This window comes from Quercus suber, unplaced genomic scaffold (assembly GCF_002906115.3).
Source record: "Quercus suber isolate HL8 unplaced genomic scaffold, Cork oak 2.0 scaffold_90, whole genome shotgun sequence".
In the NCBI taxonomy this organism is placed as follows: domain Eukaryota; kingdom Viridiplantae; phylum Streptophyta; class Magnoliopsida; order Fagales; family Fagaceae; genus Quercus; species Quercus suber.
In genome coordinates, this window is record NW_027069555.1 from 987866 (window position 1) to 1002673 (window position 14808).

The window sequence follows — 14808 nt, forward strand, 5'->3', positions numbered from 1 at the left end:
GGATGTGTAGGCAAGGACCGGGGTTCAAATTCAAGAGGAAGTTTTACACACATATATACTTAGATTGTTCTAGAGTAGAATTTCTTTAAAAAAAAAAAAAAAAAGGGTCAACTTCACTATGTGTCTTCACAATTAAATTCTACTTCTCTAATATCGTGTGTATATACATAAAAACTATTGAGTGGCTCCATTTATATCACTCTTTATAATTCTTTATTAATTATTCTCAAGTTCTTTATGTTCATTACTAAGACCTTTAGGTTCTGTTCCAAGCCTAGAAATGAGATGCATGGTCGAAAGAGCATAGAAAGATCATTAATGTCATAATATGTCAATTACATGTGTTATCAATGAAACATGATTAAAAAAATCAATTGATTGAATTGCAAATCATTGAAAGAAGTCTTGAAGTAGCTATACAGCTCAAACAACATAGCTGGAAAGGATAGAATGTGAACATTAGATTCCTTCCAAAAGATCAAAAATAAACTACAATCCAATTCAAAATAGGTTTGCGTATTTTTATGCATGAACTGTCCAATTTTACATTATGTCTTTAGCAATTGAAGTTGAAACTACTTAAATCATGGAATTCCAACAAGGATACTTAAATATTGAATCACATAACAGCAGATATGCACAGCCAAGGCAAACAATTCCACGGAAGCATTACTTACACAAAACTGATATTAGAATCAGTTTTGGACTTGGGCTGAATATCAAATTGACTCATTTTCTTTAGGTTTATCTCATAAGAGTTCCCTCTATCTCTCTTCAAATTTTCTGGTCGAAATAGAAAGCAAAGGAATCATTTTGGAAGCTGAAACAACATGGTTGCATGACAAAGTAGGAGGTGGACATAAGGAAGCATGAGGTGGCAAGAGACAAGAGGGAGGTGGCGTGAAGTAAGGCAGGTTATGGCATGAGAAAAGCAGGACTTGGCAAGAAGAATAGGAAGAGGTGTCATGACTTGGAAACTTACTACTTAATTGCAAATTAGTCCCCAAGTTCCTGCCTAATTGAACAAAGTCCTTATTCTTTAAAATTTTATGCAATGACACCTTTATTTGCCTTCCACATAATTTAAGTGTCCTCATTTATTCCTAAATTTCCATTTACTTAAAATACTACTTGATTATCATTAATGAAATGATATAGACATACTTAATTATTGGGATTAGAGGTGCGGGATATTACAATCGTTGTAGTAGTAGTCCATTGATGTCACTGATAAAGCAAAAGACCCCAATTTCATTACTAAAATGAAATTTTCGAACACGTCATGTAAAGAAAAGGCTTAATTGCTATTGCTTCTAAGTGACCATTTGTCTTCTATTTTATGTTCAAAGATAGATAAACCATATAGTGAACACGAACAGCTTACTGAAAATCATTCAAATTTGAGGTTTTTCTAATGCAACACATAAATCTTCAACCTTTGTTCAACATTTGATTTTAAATCACTAGCTCCCACCACTTTAATTAGAATTCTTCAATAGGGAGAAAGACTATTCACATATGTAAACAACAATTGGTTTCTTTTTTCATCTCTTCATTAGAAAACAGGGCAACCATCACCAGCCACAACACCCTTCGCGGTTGGGCAACTAGCGAAGGGACACCCATCAAGATTATTTCCCCACAAATTGTGGCTAACTTCCCCCATTCCCAAGCAAAAGTATATAAGCATAGCCATAAAGGCAAGGCCAGCATCAAGTGCCCCCGAAAGAACATAGTTATGATGCCGCCACCAGTCTGGCTTATACCTATAAACACCAAATCCAGAGAGAAAGCCCAAAGAATCCAACTAGTGTAGTTGACAGCAGAAGCTGGTGGCATAGATCCGGTGGCACCTATCAAGACTGGCATGTTGATGAGTCTAATCCACTTTTGGTTAGGGAAGGCCTTAGTTGCCAACCAGACAATAATAGGAGCAATTGCTCCGCCTAGGAAGAACCAATTGATTGCCTGGTATGTCCCCAAGTTTCCAAAGATTCTTCGAGGACTGACCAAACCCCATATAACAGATGTTAGGGATGGTTTCTATTAGCCACCATGCTGTGCTTAGGTACACCAACCCAGAAATAAGGGCTCCGACAACCTAAGAAAAGGTCAAAAACTATTAATAATACTGACATGCAATAGAGAAAGCAACAAGTTTGAAGGGATATAAATAACTGACTTGTGCCATATATGAACATTGTTCTAGGAGGGATTTTCATGTAGTGGCCAAGTTTGAAGTCTTGCAAAAAGGTTACAGCTTGTGCCATCCTTATGTACCCATACGTCTTGAAGAGCACATTAGCAACTGGATATCCGGGGTACATATACCCAATTACATACTCAGTAATGATGTTTAAGCCTGGTGTCTGTCATAATTTTTTTTTTTTATAAGATCAGAAATGTAAACCGATAGGTACAAAGTAATTTGATAATGACTCTTATACCTTGCATGTAATAAATTATTATGATTATTTTGGACCTAAGGCTTTGTTTTGTTTTATGGAAAAAGCATTAAGAGAGAACAAGCTGAAGTGCTTCAAGATAGTTGTTATAGCTAAATAATTAGATGGCAACATTTTTGTCTTCTCATGAACTATCTAGATGAAATTTTGGATCCAAGAGGACTTCAAAAGATTAATGATCTATGAAAAGAAACTACCTGATTTTTAATAGCAGCGATGATTCCAATTGGAAGGGTGAAGAAAAAGGCGATGCCACATGCAAGTAAAACACCCCACCACGGCAGTTGAAGCTGGTCTTTGTAATATTCGCAGGCAAATAAGGACAAGCCAATGGTTGCTATAAGAATTATCACAAACCACAACTCAGGGACTTGCTTGTACTTCCTCATGAGTTTGGTGTGTATATCCATTGTTTTCTCTTGAAAACTTGATTTGCTTTGCTCCCATATATCTCTGCATTCAACAGCCATAATAAACTTTAACGCACTACCTCAGTTGGGATTTAAAAGAAGATTCACATGATAATATAGTGTACATTCAACGTCAAATGTGCATGTCATTATGTACCTTCCATGGAACAGTGCAACATGTGCAACTAAAGCGGCAAGAGATGCGAAACCAACACCATAAGTCATTGAAAAAATGTGCTGATGTACAGAGGCCCTTCACGGCTATAGGCGTCGATGTCAAAGTGAAAATTATTATTATATTAATGAAATATTGTACTCTTGACCAGTCGAGCTGAAGAGATCCTGAGAATATATTGGGAAGGTTTTGGCATTGAAGACGTTGAGCCAATAACAAATGGGAGCCAAAATGTACACAACAAAAACATATCCTACAGCAACATTTGCTGTGGCAAACCATGGACTTGCAAGTGGGCTTCCAAGGTAGGAAGAGATGGTGGCCCAATCAAGCCCAAAAGCAAAAAGTCCAAGCCCACTAAGACCAGAACCAAGTTGTTGGGCCAAAACAGATTTGGGGGATGTCCAGCATATCCAAGAAAGGGAAGTTAACATTTTAAAGAGATAGCCTGGGAAGATATAGTAAGCAAAGCTGCAGATGACTGCAAAAAAAAAAGAATTGGGTTCGCGTTACTCCACCTTTCTTATGTTTTTCTTTCTCGTGCAGAGCCCTGACCCTGAAGCAGCAATGGATTGCTTGATTAGTTTCAAAGCCAACTTAATAAGCTCAAAAATAACAATAGTAAAGGAACCCAACTTTGCTTTCACAGCTAGTTGAGGCGGTAACTCTTTGTTTTTGTTTTATTTGTTTTATTTGTTTTATTTTTTTTGGGAACAAGTTGAGGTTATAACTTGTGAGCGGTAGACAATCAGTTTTATATGAACTCATCATTAACATTATTTTTATTTTTCACTATTCAACAAGTTTTGAAACAAGCTGTGTCCATAAACTTATTCAAAGAATCCACAACAAAAATGGTATTCCATTTCAACTTGTAAAGCTAAAAAACTGAAAAGTGTTACGTCCACAACATTTTCATAATAAATCATAATTAACAAAATGTTACTATCAGTAACTAGTGTTAAAAAAGTAATTTCATTAGGGAGATCAAATTAAATTCAATAATAACTTGCCACCTAAAATTTGTTGTAAAAATGTTTAAACATAGCATTACTCCAAAAAATATTTACAATAAAAAAATAAAAGGAAAGACATTTGTTTCTTCTCATTTCTATGCTCTTTTTTTTTTTTCCTTTTTTGTTGTTTCAAAATTTTGGCTATTTTTCAAAAACTTTCGGATTTAGTCTCTATTTATATATTATTCATCCCAAATCTATTGTCGAATTTGGCAATTTCATCAATCTATAAGAGTATTCACATCAATCTCAAGGTAATTTTAGTCAAATTTGACCTCAAAATCACACTTATACTATAGCGAAGGTACTATTTATAGACAATTACATTAACCTTAATACTCTATCATTATTCTATTTAATTATTAATTTTTTCTCTGTCTAATAATTTTTGAGGAGAAAGCTATGCAAGAATCGAAGAAAAAGAGAGTGGCAAAGGGAGAGAGAAATTAATTTGCAAATTTTGATAGATGAACAATGGCTTAATAGTTAATATTTGTATTGAGAATTTGAGACTATTGTACCTAAATTAGTTTGGTGGAGGGTTTATTGAGGCTGATGCAAGGGTGATTTTGTGAGTTTCTTTATTTTTTCTGGCTAAACATTTGGTCTATTGAGTCTAATGTAAGTGCTCAAATATATATTAATTCTTACATGAGTAAAATAAAATTGTCCAATAAAAGAGTAACATGTTTAAATCTCAAACAAGGTTTAATGAAACTTTAATTATTTGGGTAAATATTTGGCCAACTCAGTTAAAGTTAAAATAAAAATAAAAATTAAAGGACAATAAATATTTGACACTTTGATGCATGGATAGTTGATACCATCAACATGAGCCCAAAGGATTTTAAGTTACTTGAACATATATATATATATATAGCTCAAATATATTTGATTTGTGTGTTTTGGATACCTTAGTTTAATTGGTTTATTTCTGTTAAAACGTTTTATGTTAGTCATCTTCAATTTTAAGATGTTTCAAAGTATGATTTCTTTGGAAAATAGATGTTAATATACCACTAGAAAATTGTCACATATTTATACACACCCAAACTAAAATAAAAAGAAGAAGAATTTTGTTAGAATTATATGGTTAAATAATTAAATTTATTATATTTCAATAGCTTAACCTTTTTCAGTTTAAGTTTTTGAAAGAATTGATAATTTAACATAGTATCAAAGTAGGAAGTCCTGAGTTCAATAATTGTCTCCTCCACTCTACCTCCCATTTGAATTTTCATGTGTTGGGCCTCACCTATTAAAAGGTATTTTCGGCCATCACTTGAGGAGGAGTATTAATGATTAAATTTACTATATCCCAATAGCTTAAGCTTTTAGGAGAATCAGTAATCTACAAATACATTAAAAGCCAAAGTTGAGAGAAATTTTAATTAAATTTCTAATTGGATTTCAATTAGAGTAAAATTTTGTATCACGTGTCCCATCTAATCTAAATTTTTTTTTTTTTTTTTGTGCCAAGTGAGTTAATTCAATGTAAAAATTAGATTTCAATTAGAGTTTAATTTTGCGTCACATGTCCCATTTAATCTAAATTTTTTAATTTTTTTGCCAAGTGAGTTAATTCAATGTATAAAACAAGGAGTCTAGTATTAAAAAAAAAAAAAAAACCATAAAAAACCTAATCATATATCTAAATCTATATATAAAATATGAGGAAGAGAGAGTTTGAATGATTTTATATGTATGAGCCATTTTTTTGGATAACTAAAAATAATTCAAATTTATAAATCATTTATGTAATATACCATGACTGTGTATGGTCCATTACTAACTAGGTAACACACACACACACACACAAAACCAAAGCTTAAATAAAATTCAATTAGAATCAAAATTGGAATTATTAACTTTTTATACAATTAAATTTTTTAGATTTTTTCTTTTGTTTTTTCTCTAAGCTAATAAGCGTATTTTTTTTATACTATTTCTATTCAGATACGAAGATCTTGGACATAATAAACTGTAATTAAGTTGAACAATGCCATCCACCTATCCCCATTCAATTTAGGAGATATTATTGAACCAATTTATTCTTTTATTTTGTGTTGTACTTAGTAGAATTTCACAGACAGTAATTATGAATTGATATTATATATTTAGTATCCAATAATGATTTTCAAATTTATATACGTCATAATAGTGTGACGAGAAAATTGGCATAACTAATATCATGAAAATTGTAAGGAAAAATCATTTTAGTACTTCCAAATTTCCCGATTGAATTAATCTCTTATATGTTTAATGACCCAAACTAACATCAATAGCACCACTACAATTCACCATTCCCGTCTATAAACACGAGTTACATACTAGTTTAATAATAATATGCACACTTACTATCAAAATTAGTGAAATTTTCTGAACAGTGAAACCTGAACCAAATTCACCGGCCACCACATTGCCGCCAGTTCCACTAGTTACCTCCTGTATATCCCAGCCCATCCAAACCCGAATACCTAATATTCAAAAATCAAAATCCATCAAACCTCTAATAACTAAACATAAGAAAATTGAACTTTTAACTTAAAAAAGTTCCCAAAGTAAATTAATAAAAGAGGAAAAAGTCTTCAAAAATTTTAAAATTATCCTACTCTAACCACTTATTATATGGTGGTTGTATGTAGTTTTAGTCATAAGAATTTTTTAATAAATTATATTGAAAAATATAACTTCAAACATGTTTGAAACCATACTTTGCCAAAGGATAGAATAATAAGAAAAACAAATTAGAAAACCTTGATTGAAGTAACAATTAAAATGGCATAGACAGTCCCAGCTCCTGCATTTGCAAAGATTGTAATAAGAACATGTTCTTTGACATTGAAAGGACCGGGGTCCAAGAATTCCAAGCAAGTCCCCTTGAAGAACACACAGTCTGTGATTGTTGCAGCCATTAGTTTGCCAAGAGGGACCACGACTATTTGAGCTAAAATGGCTGAGACTGTGAGAGGCTCTCTGTGGAGCCCAATGAACTGGTTTAGGAAAGATAGGAGGACACATGAGAGGGTTCCTAAGACCCACATTCGGAAAGTGAGAACTGGGAGTGACTCTGAAAGTGCAAGCTGCTCAAAGTCAAGTCCTAAAGGAGAAGAAGCTATTGTTACAATGGCTTGTCCTAAATCTAAAACGATGTCGTCTGCTAAAGTGATTAAATATAAAACACGCCTAAAGTGTAACAGTGTCATTTCTCATTAAACCCAATGACGTCGTTTCTCTTGTATTATGTATTGAAGGATTCAGTTATCTCACACACGTGTAGGATTCTGTTATGGTTCGTGTGAGGTGGTTACAAGTCTCTTGTACCAGACTTCATTAGGCTTCTCTCTTCTTCCTTCTCTGGTGTATCTATATATAGATATCTATTCACTTGTATTGTATTGAATTGTATTGTACTCTTTGATAGCAATAATATCTGAGTTTCTCCAATTCATTTCTCTACCTCTGTTTTCCTTTCTGTTTTGGTTTACATAGTGACTGTGAGATTGAGAAAGGTTTGTTTGAGAGATTACGAGTGTTTCTTCATGGTATTAGAGCATTGATCCATATCAATGGCTTCTGCTTAATCCAATTCATCTTCTTCATCATCTTCTTCAAGTGCTGTGCCTGCTATGGCTTCTTCAAGTTTGCCAATGAATTCCTTGTTGCTGTTGCTGTCAAATATGTCATCTATGATGATTGTGAAGCTGGACTATGGAATTATGTTGTGTGGAAACATCAAATCGAGGTAATTCTTGATACCTACTCAATGATTGATGTACTTGATGATTCAATCATTGCTCCAGATAGATTTCTTAAAGATTCATCTGGTAATTTTACTAATGAAATCAATCCAGCATTCATAGCTTGGAAGAATCATGAACAAGCAATGTTCACATTCTTGAATTCAACTCTTTCTCCTGCAATTCTTGCTCTCACAATTGGGCAAAAATCTGCTAGAGAAGTTTGGAGAGTGTTAGAGAAGAGATTTGCATCAATTTCAAGGTCACATGTTATGAGTCTCCATAATGAATTGAATGCAATTAAGAAAGAGAGTGATTCTATTGATGGTTATTTTCAGAAGATTAAGCAAGCACATGATAGGTTAGCTGCTGTGTCTGTGTTTGTGGATGATGAGGAGCTTCTCCACATCATTCTTGATGGTCTTCCATTTGACTAAGATTCTTTTAGCTCTACTATTAGAACTAGAAGTGATGTGTTTTCAGTGGAGGAATTAAATGCATTACTTAATGCTGAAGAGAGAGTTATTAAGAAGAGATCCAATGGTGTTGATCCAGTTTCTATGGCTATGGTTGCAAACTTTCACTCACAAGGTTTTCCTCGAGGAAGAAGAGGAAGAAATCATAACCAAAGAGGGAGAGGTGCTCGTGGACATGGACCTCACTCTGGTAGAATGAATTCTCATCTTGGTAGAGGCAATTATTCCAATTTTAGAGGCTCTTAGTTTTAGAATTTAATCCTAGCAATCAAAGTTTTCCATCTCAATTTCAGTCTTTTAATCAAGCTAAGTCTTCTAATTGTGAAGGTCAAAATCAAGGTCAATCTAGTAGGCCCATTTGTCAAATTGGTGGAAAGAGTGGTCATTCAGCTCTTGATTGTTACCATCACATGGATTTTGCATATTAAGGAAGGCATGCCCCTGCTAAACTTGCTTCTATGGTGGCCAATGCTGCTCAAGTTCATTCTTCCAACTTTTGGCTTATTGATATAGGCTGCTCGGATCATGTAACTCCCAATTTGTCACAGTTGTCTCTTCATCAACAACCTGTCCAATGCAATGAGACTATCACCTTTGGAAATGGTCAGGAACTGCCAGTCACTCACATTAGTAATGGTAAGCTTCAAACCCTAACTCATAATTTTAGGCTTGATAATATTCTAAGGGTGCCTGACCTTGCTTCTAACCTTCTGTTTGTTCATAAACTTTGTCTCCAAAATAATGTGTTTTGTTACTTTGATGCCAACAAATTCTTAATTCAGGATTTGCCCACGAGGAAGATCCTCTATGCAAGGTTGAGTAGAGATGAGGTCTATCCTATTCCTTCCATCTCTGACCTATCTTCATTATTGAATCACTTCAAGTCTTCTGCTTTTGTGTTTGTCAAACCACATCAGATTCTGCTTTGGCATCACAGACTTGGTCACCCTAATTTTAGGATTTTGTATTCTGTTCTCAAGTTTGTATTTTCATCTTTTTCTTTGTCCATGATTGATGAGGTTTGTTCCTCTTGTGAGTATTGTATAATTGCTAAAATGCACAGACTTCATTTGAATAAGTCTCCAATTGTTTCCACTTCAGTTCTTGAAATTATGCATAGTGATATTTAGGGTCCCTCTCCCATTACTTCTTTACTTGGTTTTAATTACCATGTACTCTTTGTTGATGATTATACTCGTTTCACTTGGCTGTTTCTTCTTATGTCTAAAACTAAAGTTCTGTCTGTGTTTAAGCATTTCAAGTCTACGGTTGAAACTCAACATAATTCCAAACTTGAAATTTTAAGAATTGACAATAGTTCTGAATACACTAATGCTGAGTTTCAATCCTTTTGTTCTGCCCATGGTGTTCTTCATCAAACTTCATGTCCTCATACCTCTGAGCAGAATGGTGTATCAGTAAGGAAGCACAAACATGTTGTTGAAATAGGTCTTGCTCTCCTTTCCAATCACATCTTCCTCTTAATTTTTGGTTATATGCTTTCATTGCTACCATTTACCTTATTAATAGGCTTCCTTCTTCAATGTTAAGCTTTCAGTCTCCTTGGGAGAAATTGTTTTCTAAATCACCATATGTGCATGCTCTTAAATCCTTTGGGTGTGCTTGCTATCATTTTCTTAGACCCTATAATAAAAACAAATTACAACCTAGGTCTAAACCATGTATCTTTCTTGGTTATCCTCTTCTGTCTAAAGGTTATATTTGCCTTGATCCTACTTCTAATAGAATATACATTGCTTGTCATGTGTTGTTTAATGAAAATCTCTTTCCTTTTGCTACTAATTCTCATTTTACCAATCCTCATGTTCCTTTTTCTTCTTCCTTGTCTGATTGGTTGTCTCATTCTATGTCTCCTCCTGCTCCTTTAGAACCCTCTCCATCTGTTGCTACTCCTAATTCTTCTTCCCTTCCATCAGATTCTGATTTAGTGTCTTCTCTACTTCCCTCCTTCCTTTCTACTTCTTGTCATATTCCTGCTGTTCTTGCTCCTATTGACACTTCTTCCTCAGTATCTACTACCCTTATACCTTCTTTACCTACCCTTCGAGATACTATTCAACCTTCTTTATCCTCCTCTTATCTTGCTCCTACTAATCTTGTTCCTTCTTCCACTAATACCCATCCTATAGTTACAAGGTCTAAGCATGGAATATATAAGCCTAAAGTTATGCAAGTACAATGTGACTATACTGAAACAGAACCTCCTTCCTTTACCATTGCTTCCAAGCATTCTTAATGGGTGGCTACCATAGATGCTGAATTCCAATCATTATAGAAGCAACAAACTTGGTCTTTGGTCCCTCTTCCTCCACATAAGAATGTTGTGACTTGCAAATGAGTTTATAAGCTTAAGAGACAGTGATGGGTCTATTGCAAGGTATAAAGTGAGGTTAGTGGCTAGAGGGTATCTACAACAGTATGGGTTGAATTATGATGAAACCTTTAGTCTTGTTGTCAAACCTGCTACAGTTAGACTTCTTCTTACTTTGGCTGTGTAACATGGTTGGAAATTGAAGCAATTAGATGTTTCAAATGCCTTTTACATGGTGTTCTTAAGGAGGAGGTCTTTATGGCACAACCTCAAGGATATGTTGATCCTGATTTTCCTAAACATGTGTGTCTTCTTCATAAAGCCCTTTATGGTCTCAAGCAAGCTGTTAGGGCTTAGTTTGAGAGATTTACTTCTCAGCTGCTTAATGTGGGTTTTTGTGCTTCAACTATTGATGGTAACTTGTTCATCTTGAGGCATCAGTCTTTCACTGTGTATTTGTTGCTTTATGTAGATGATATTATCATCACTGGTAATAGCTCTTCCTTTGTATCCTCTATTATCAAGCTTTTGCTCAAGGAGTTTGATCTGAAAGATCTTGGCTTGCTTCACTACTTTCTTGGTTTACAGATTGATCGTACCTCTACTGGTTTGTTTGTCCATCAAACCAAATATGCATCTGATCTTCTTCAGAAATTTAGAATGACTAACTGCAAGCCTTGCAAGACACCATGAACAGTTTTGTAGACAAAAAAACAAATGATCAAACAAAAAACAATTGAAGTCAGCTACATTGTTCTTAGCTGACTTGGTTCTATGTTATACTATAATTTATTTAATTTCATGTAACTTTCAAGTTTTACTGGATTGCAAATATTATTGAAAGTGATTTCTTAGCTTTGTTGACTATTATATTCACAGCTAGCTGGATTATGAGACAATAACTAAATATGCCAGGTGTATAAACAAAAAGAGAGAAATTGTGTGTTCTAATTAGCTCAACTGATATTGTTCAAACCTTGCTTGTGCCAAAAAAATCAATTAGTGTATTGGGGCTGATAATAAAGAACAATTATCATGAAAAAAAATTACTAATTGAAATTCTATTGTATTTATCTAAAATAATAATAATAATAATTTTAGTGGTTGACTCACCTTCATTTAATAAAAAAGAGAGGAAAAAGGAAAGTGCCACTAGTGCATGAATTTTAATGTGCATAGGTGCCAAAGAATAATGCTACAAGCACAAATTATTTTACAATATTTTTCAAACTATTGATGTAGCAAATTCTTACTAGTTCTAATCTGGACGACCATTAATATCACATTTTTATTTACCAATAATTATTTAGTAAATGGTAAGCAACATCAGCAATTTTTAAAAATGTTGTAAAATAGTTTATATCTGTAGCATTACTCATGTGCCAAAGAGTAATACTACAAACACAAATTATTTTACAACATTTTTACAAATTATTAATGTAACAAATTCTTACTGGTTCTAATCTGAGCCATCATTAATATAAAAATTTTAGATTGATTTTTTCAGAAGGCTTTAAAACGATATAATTCTGTAGAGAAAAAAATAAATAAATAAATAAAGGCGACATTTTCTCTCTTATGGCAATAACCCCAATTTAACAGAAGTACATGTAATGAAATTTAAACCACTGTTGTGAAAGTTTTTTTTTTTTTTTTTTTCCTTTTCTTTATAGGCAGTTAGATGTGACAATACCACTTCAATATATAATAACGATTAAAAAAAAAGTGGGGAATATAGGACCTTCTGATCGCTTTGTAAGGTGCAAGGTTGAGCGTGGAAGTTGTAGGCGATTTTCTATATTACCTGAAGACTTATAGAATTTTAGTTATCCTTATTTTGTAATTCATGATTTATATTTTGGAGATTATTTCCAACTTGTGGAGTTTAGATTTTTGTAAGAGGTTATTTATTAAGAGCATTGTTCATTTGGAGTTTCGAATTATATTTAAACTAATTGTGTTCATTGGGTTATATAAGTTCAGTAGGTTAGTCATGTATCTAAATCCATGTTCCATGGATTTGGGTCGTGACATACATTGCTTGTCATGTGTTGTTTAATGAAAATCTCTTTCCTTTTGCTACTGATTCTCATTTTACCAATCCTCATGTTCCTTTTTCTTCTTCCTTGTCTGATTGGTTGTCTCATTCTATGTCTCCTCCCGCTCCTTTAGAACCCTCTCCATCTGTTGCAACTCCTAATTCTTCTTCCCTTCCATCAGATTTTGATTTGGTGTCTTCTCTACTTCCCTCCTTCCTTTCTACTTCTTGTCATATTCCTGCTGTTCTTGCTCCTATTGACACTTCTTCCTCAGTATCTACTACCCTTATACCTTCTTTACCTACCCTTCGAGATACTATTCAACCTTCTTTATCCTTCTCTAATCTTGCTCCTACTAATCTTGTTCCTTCTTCCACTAATACCCATCCTATAGTTACAAGGTCTAAGCATGGAATATATAAGCCTAAAGTTATGCAAGTACAATGTGACTATACTGAAACAGAACCTCCTTCCTTTACCATTGCTTCCAAGCATCCTCAATGGGTGGCTACCATGGATGCTGAATTCCAATCATTACAGAAGCAACAAACTTGGTCTTTGGTCCCTCTTCCTCCACATAAGAATGTTGTGACTTGCAAATGAGTTTATAAGCTTAAGAGAGAGTGATGGGTCTATTGCAAGGTATAAAGTGAGGTTAGTGGCTAGAGGGAATCTACAACAGTATGGGTTGAATTATGATGAAACCTTTAGTCTTGTTGTCAAACCTGCTACAGTTAGACTTCTTCTTACTTTGGCTGTGTAACATGGTTGGAAATTGAAGCAATTAGATGTTTCCAATGCTTTTTACATGGTGTTCTTAAGGAGGAGGTCTTTATGGCACAACCTCAAAGATATGTTGATCCTGATTTTCCTAAACATGTGTGTCTTCTTCATAAAGCCCTTTATGGTCTCAAGCAAGCTCCTAGGGCTTAGTTTGAGAGATTTACTTCTCAGCTGCTTAATGTGGGTTTTTGTGCTTCAACTATTGATGGTAACTTGTTCATCTTGAGGCATCGGTCTTTCATTGTGTATTTGTTGCTTTATGTAGATGATATTATCATCACTGGTAATAGCTCTTCCTTTGTATCCTCTATTATCAAGCTTTTGGGCAAGGAGTTTGATCTGAAAGATCTTGGCTTGCTTCACTACTTTCTTGGTTTACAGATTGATCATACCTCTACTGGTTTGTTTGTCCATCAAACCAAATATGCTTCTGATCTTCTTCAGAAATTTGAAATGACTAACTGCAAGCCCTGCAAGACACCATGAATAGTTTTGTAGACAAAAAAACAAATGATCAAACAAAAAACAATTGAAGTCAGCTACATTGTTCTTGGCTGACTTGGTTCTATGTTATACTAAAATTTATTTAATTTCATGTAACTTTCAAGTTTTACTGGATTGCAAATATTATTGAAAGTGATTTCTTAGCTCTGTTGACTGTTATATTCACAGCTAGCTAGATTATGAGACAATAATTAAATATGCCAGGTGTATAAACAAAAAGAGAGAAATTGTGAGTTCTAATTAGCTCAGCTGATATTGTTCAAACCTTGCTTGTGTCAAAAAAATCAATTAGTGTATTGGGGCTGATAATAAAGAATAATTATCATGAAAAAAAAAATTACTAATTGAAATTCTATTGTATTTATCTAAAATAATAATAATAATAATTTTAGTGGTTGACTCACCTTCATTTAATAAAAAAGAGAGGAAAAAGGAAAGTGCCACTAGTGCATGAATTTGAATGTGCATAGGTGCCAAAGAATAATGCTACAAGTACAAATTATTTTACAATATTTTTCAAACTATTGATGTGGCAAATTCTTACTAGTTCTAATCTGGACGATTATTAATATCACATTTTTATTTACCAATAATTATTTAGTAAATGCTAAGCCACATCAGCAATTTTTAAAAATGTTGTAAAATAGTTTATATCTGTAGCATTACTCATGTGCCAAAGAGTAATGCTACAAATATAAATTATTTTACAACATTTTTACAAATTATTAATGTGACAAATTCTAACTAGTTCTAATCTGAGCCATCATTAATATAACATTTTTAGACTGATTTTTTTCAGAAGGCTGTAAAACGATATAATTCTGTAGAGAAAAAAAAAAAAAAAAATTAAAGGCGACATTTTCTCTCT

General features: G+C 33.6%; 1 protein-coding gene and 1 pseudogene across 1 annotated transcript; one reads left to right on the forward strand and one right to left on the reverse strand.

Moving 5' to 3' along the window:
• Positions 1-1555: 1555 nt before the first annotated feature.
• LOC111992346 (oligopeptide transporter 7-like) lies at positions 1556-6486 on the reverse strand (annotated as a pseudogene).
• Positions 6487-7287: 801 nt separating this feature from the next.
• LOC136067893 (uncharacterized) lies at positions 7288-13922 on the forward strand. Its single transcript, XM_065774315.1, has 8 exons — positions 7288-7358; positions 7559-8226; positions 8290-8397; positions 8712-8918; positions 9998-10476; positions 10861-10959; positions 11056-11221; positions 13702-13922. Exons 1-8 carry the CDS (start codon positions 7288-7290, stop codon positions 13920-13922), a joined length of 2019 nt encoding a protein of 672 aa, XP_065630387.1.
• Positions 13923-14808: the final 886 nt, after the last annotated feature.

Bases quoted from the DNA above. Each gene is read 5' to 3' on its own strand.
- LOC136067893 (XM_065774315.1), top strand. From the start codon at position 7,288: ATGACGTCGTTTCTCTTGTATTATGTATTGAAGGATTCAGTTATCTCA. The intron at 7,359-7,558 runs GTTCGTGTGAGG...TGGTTTACATAG, and splicing joins ACGTGTAGGATTCTGTTATG to TGACTGTGAGATTGAGAAAG. The intron at 8,227-8,289 runs GTCTTCCATTTG...ATGTGTTTTCAG, and splicing joins TCTCCACATCATTCTTGATG to TGGAGGAATTAAATGCATTA.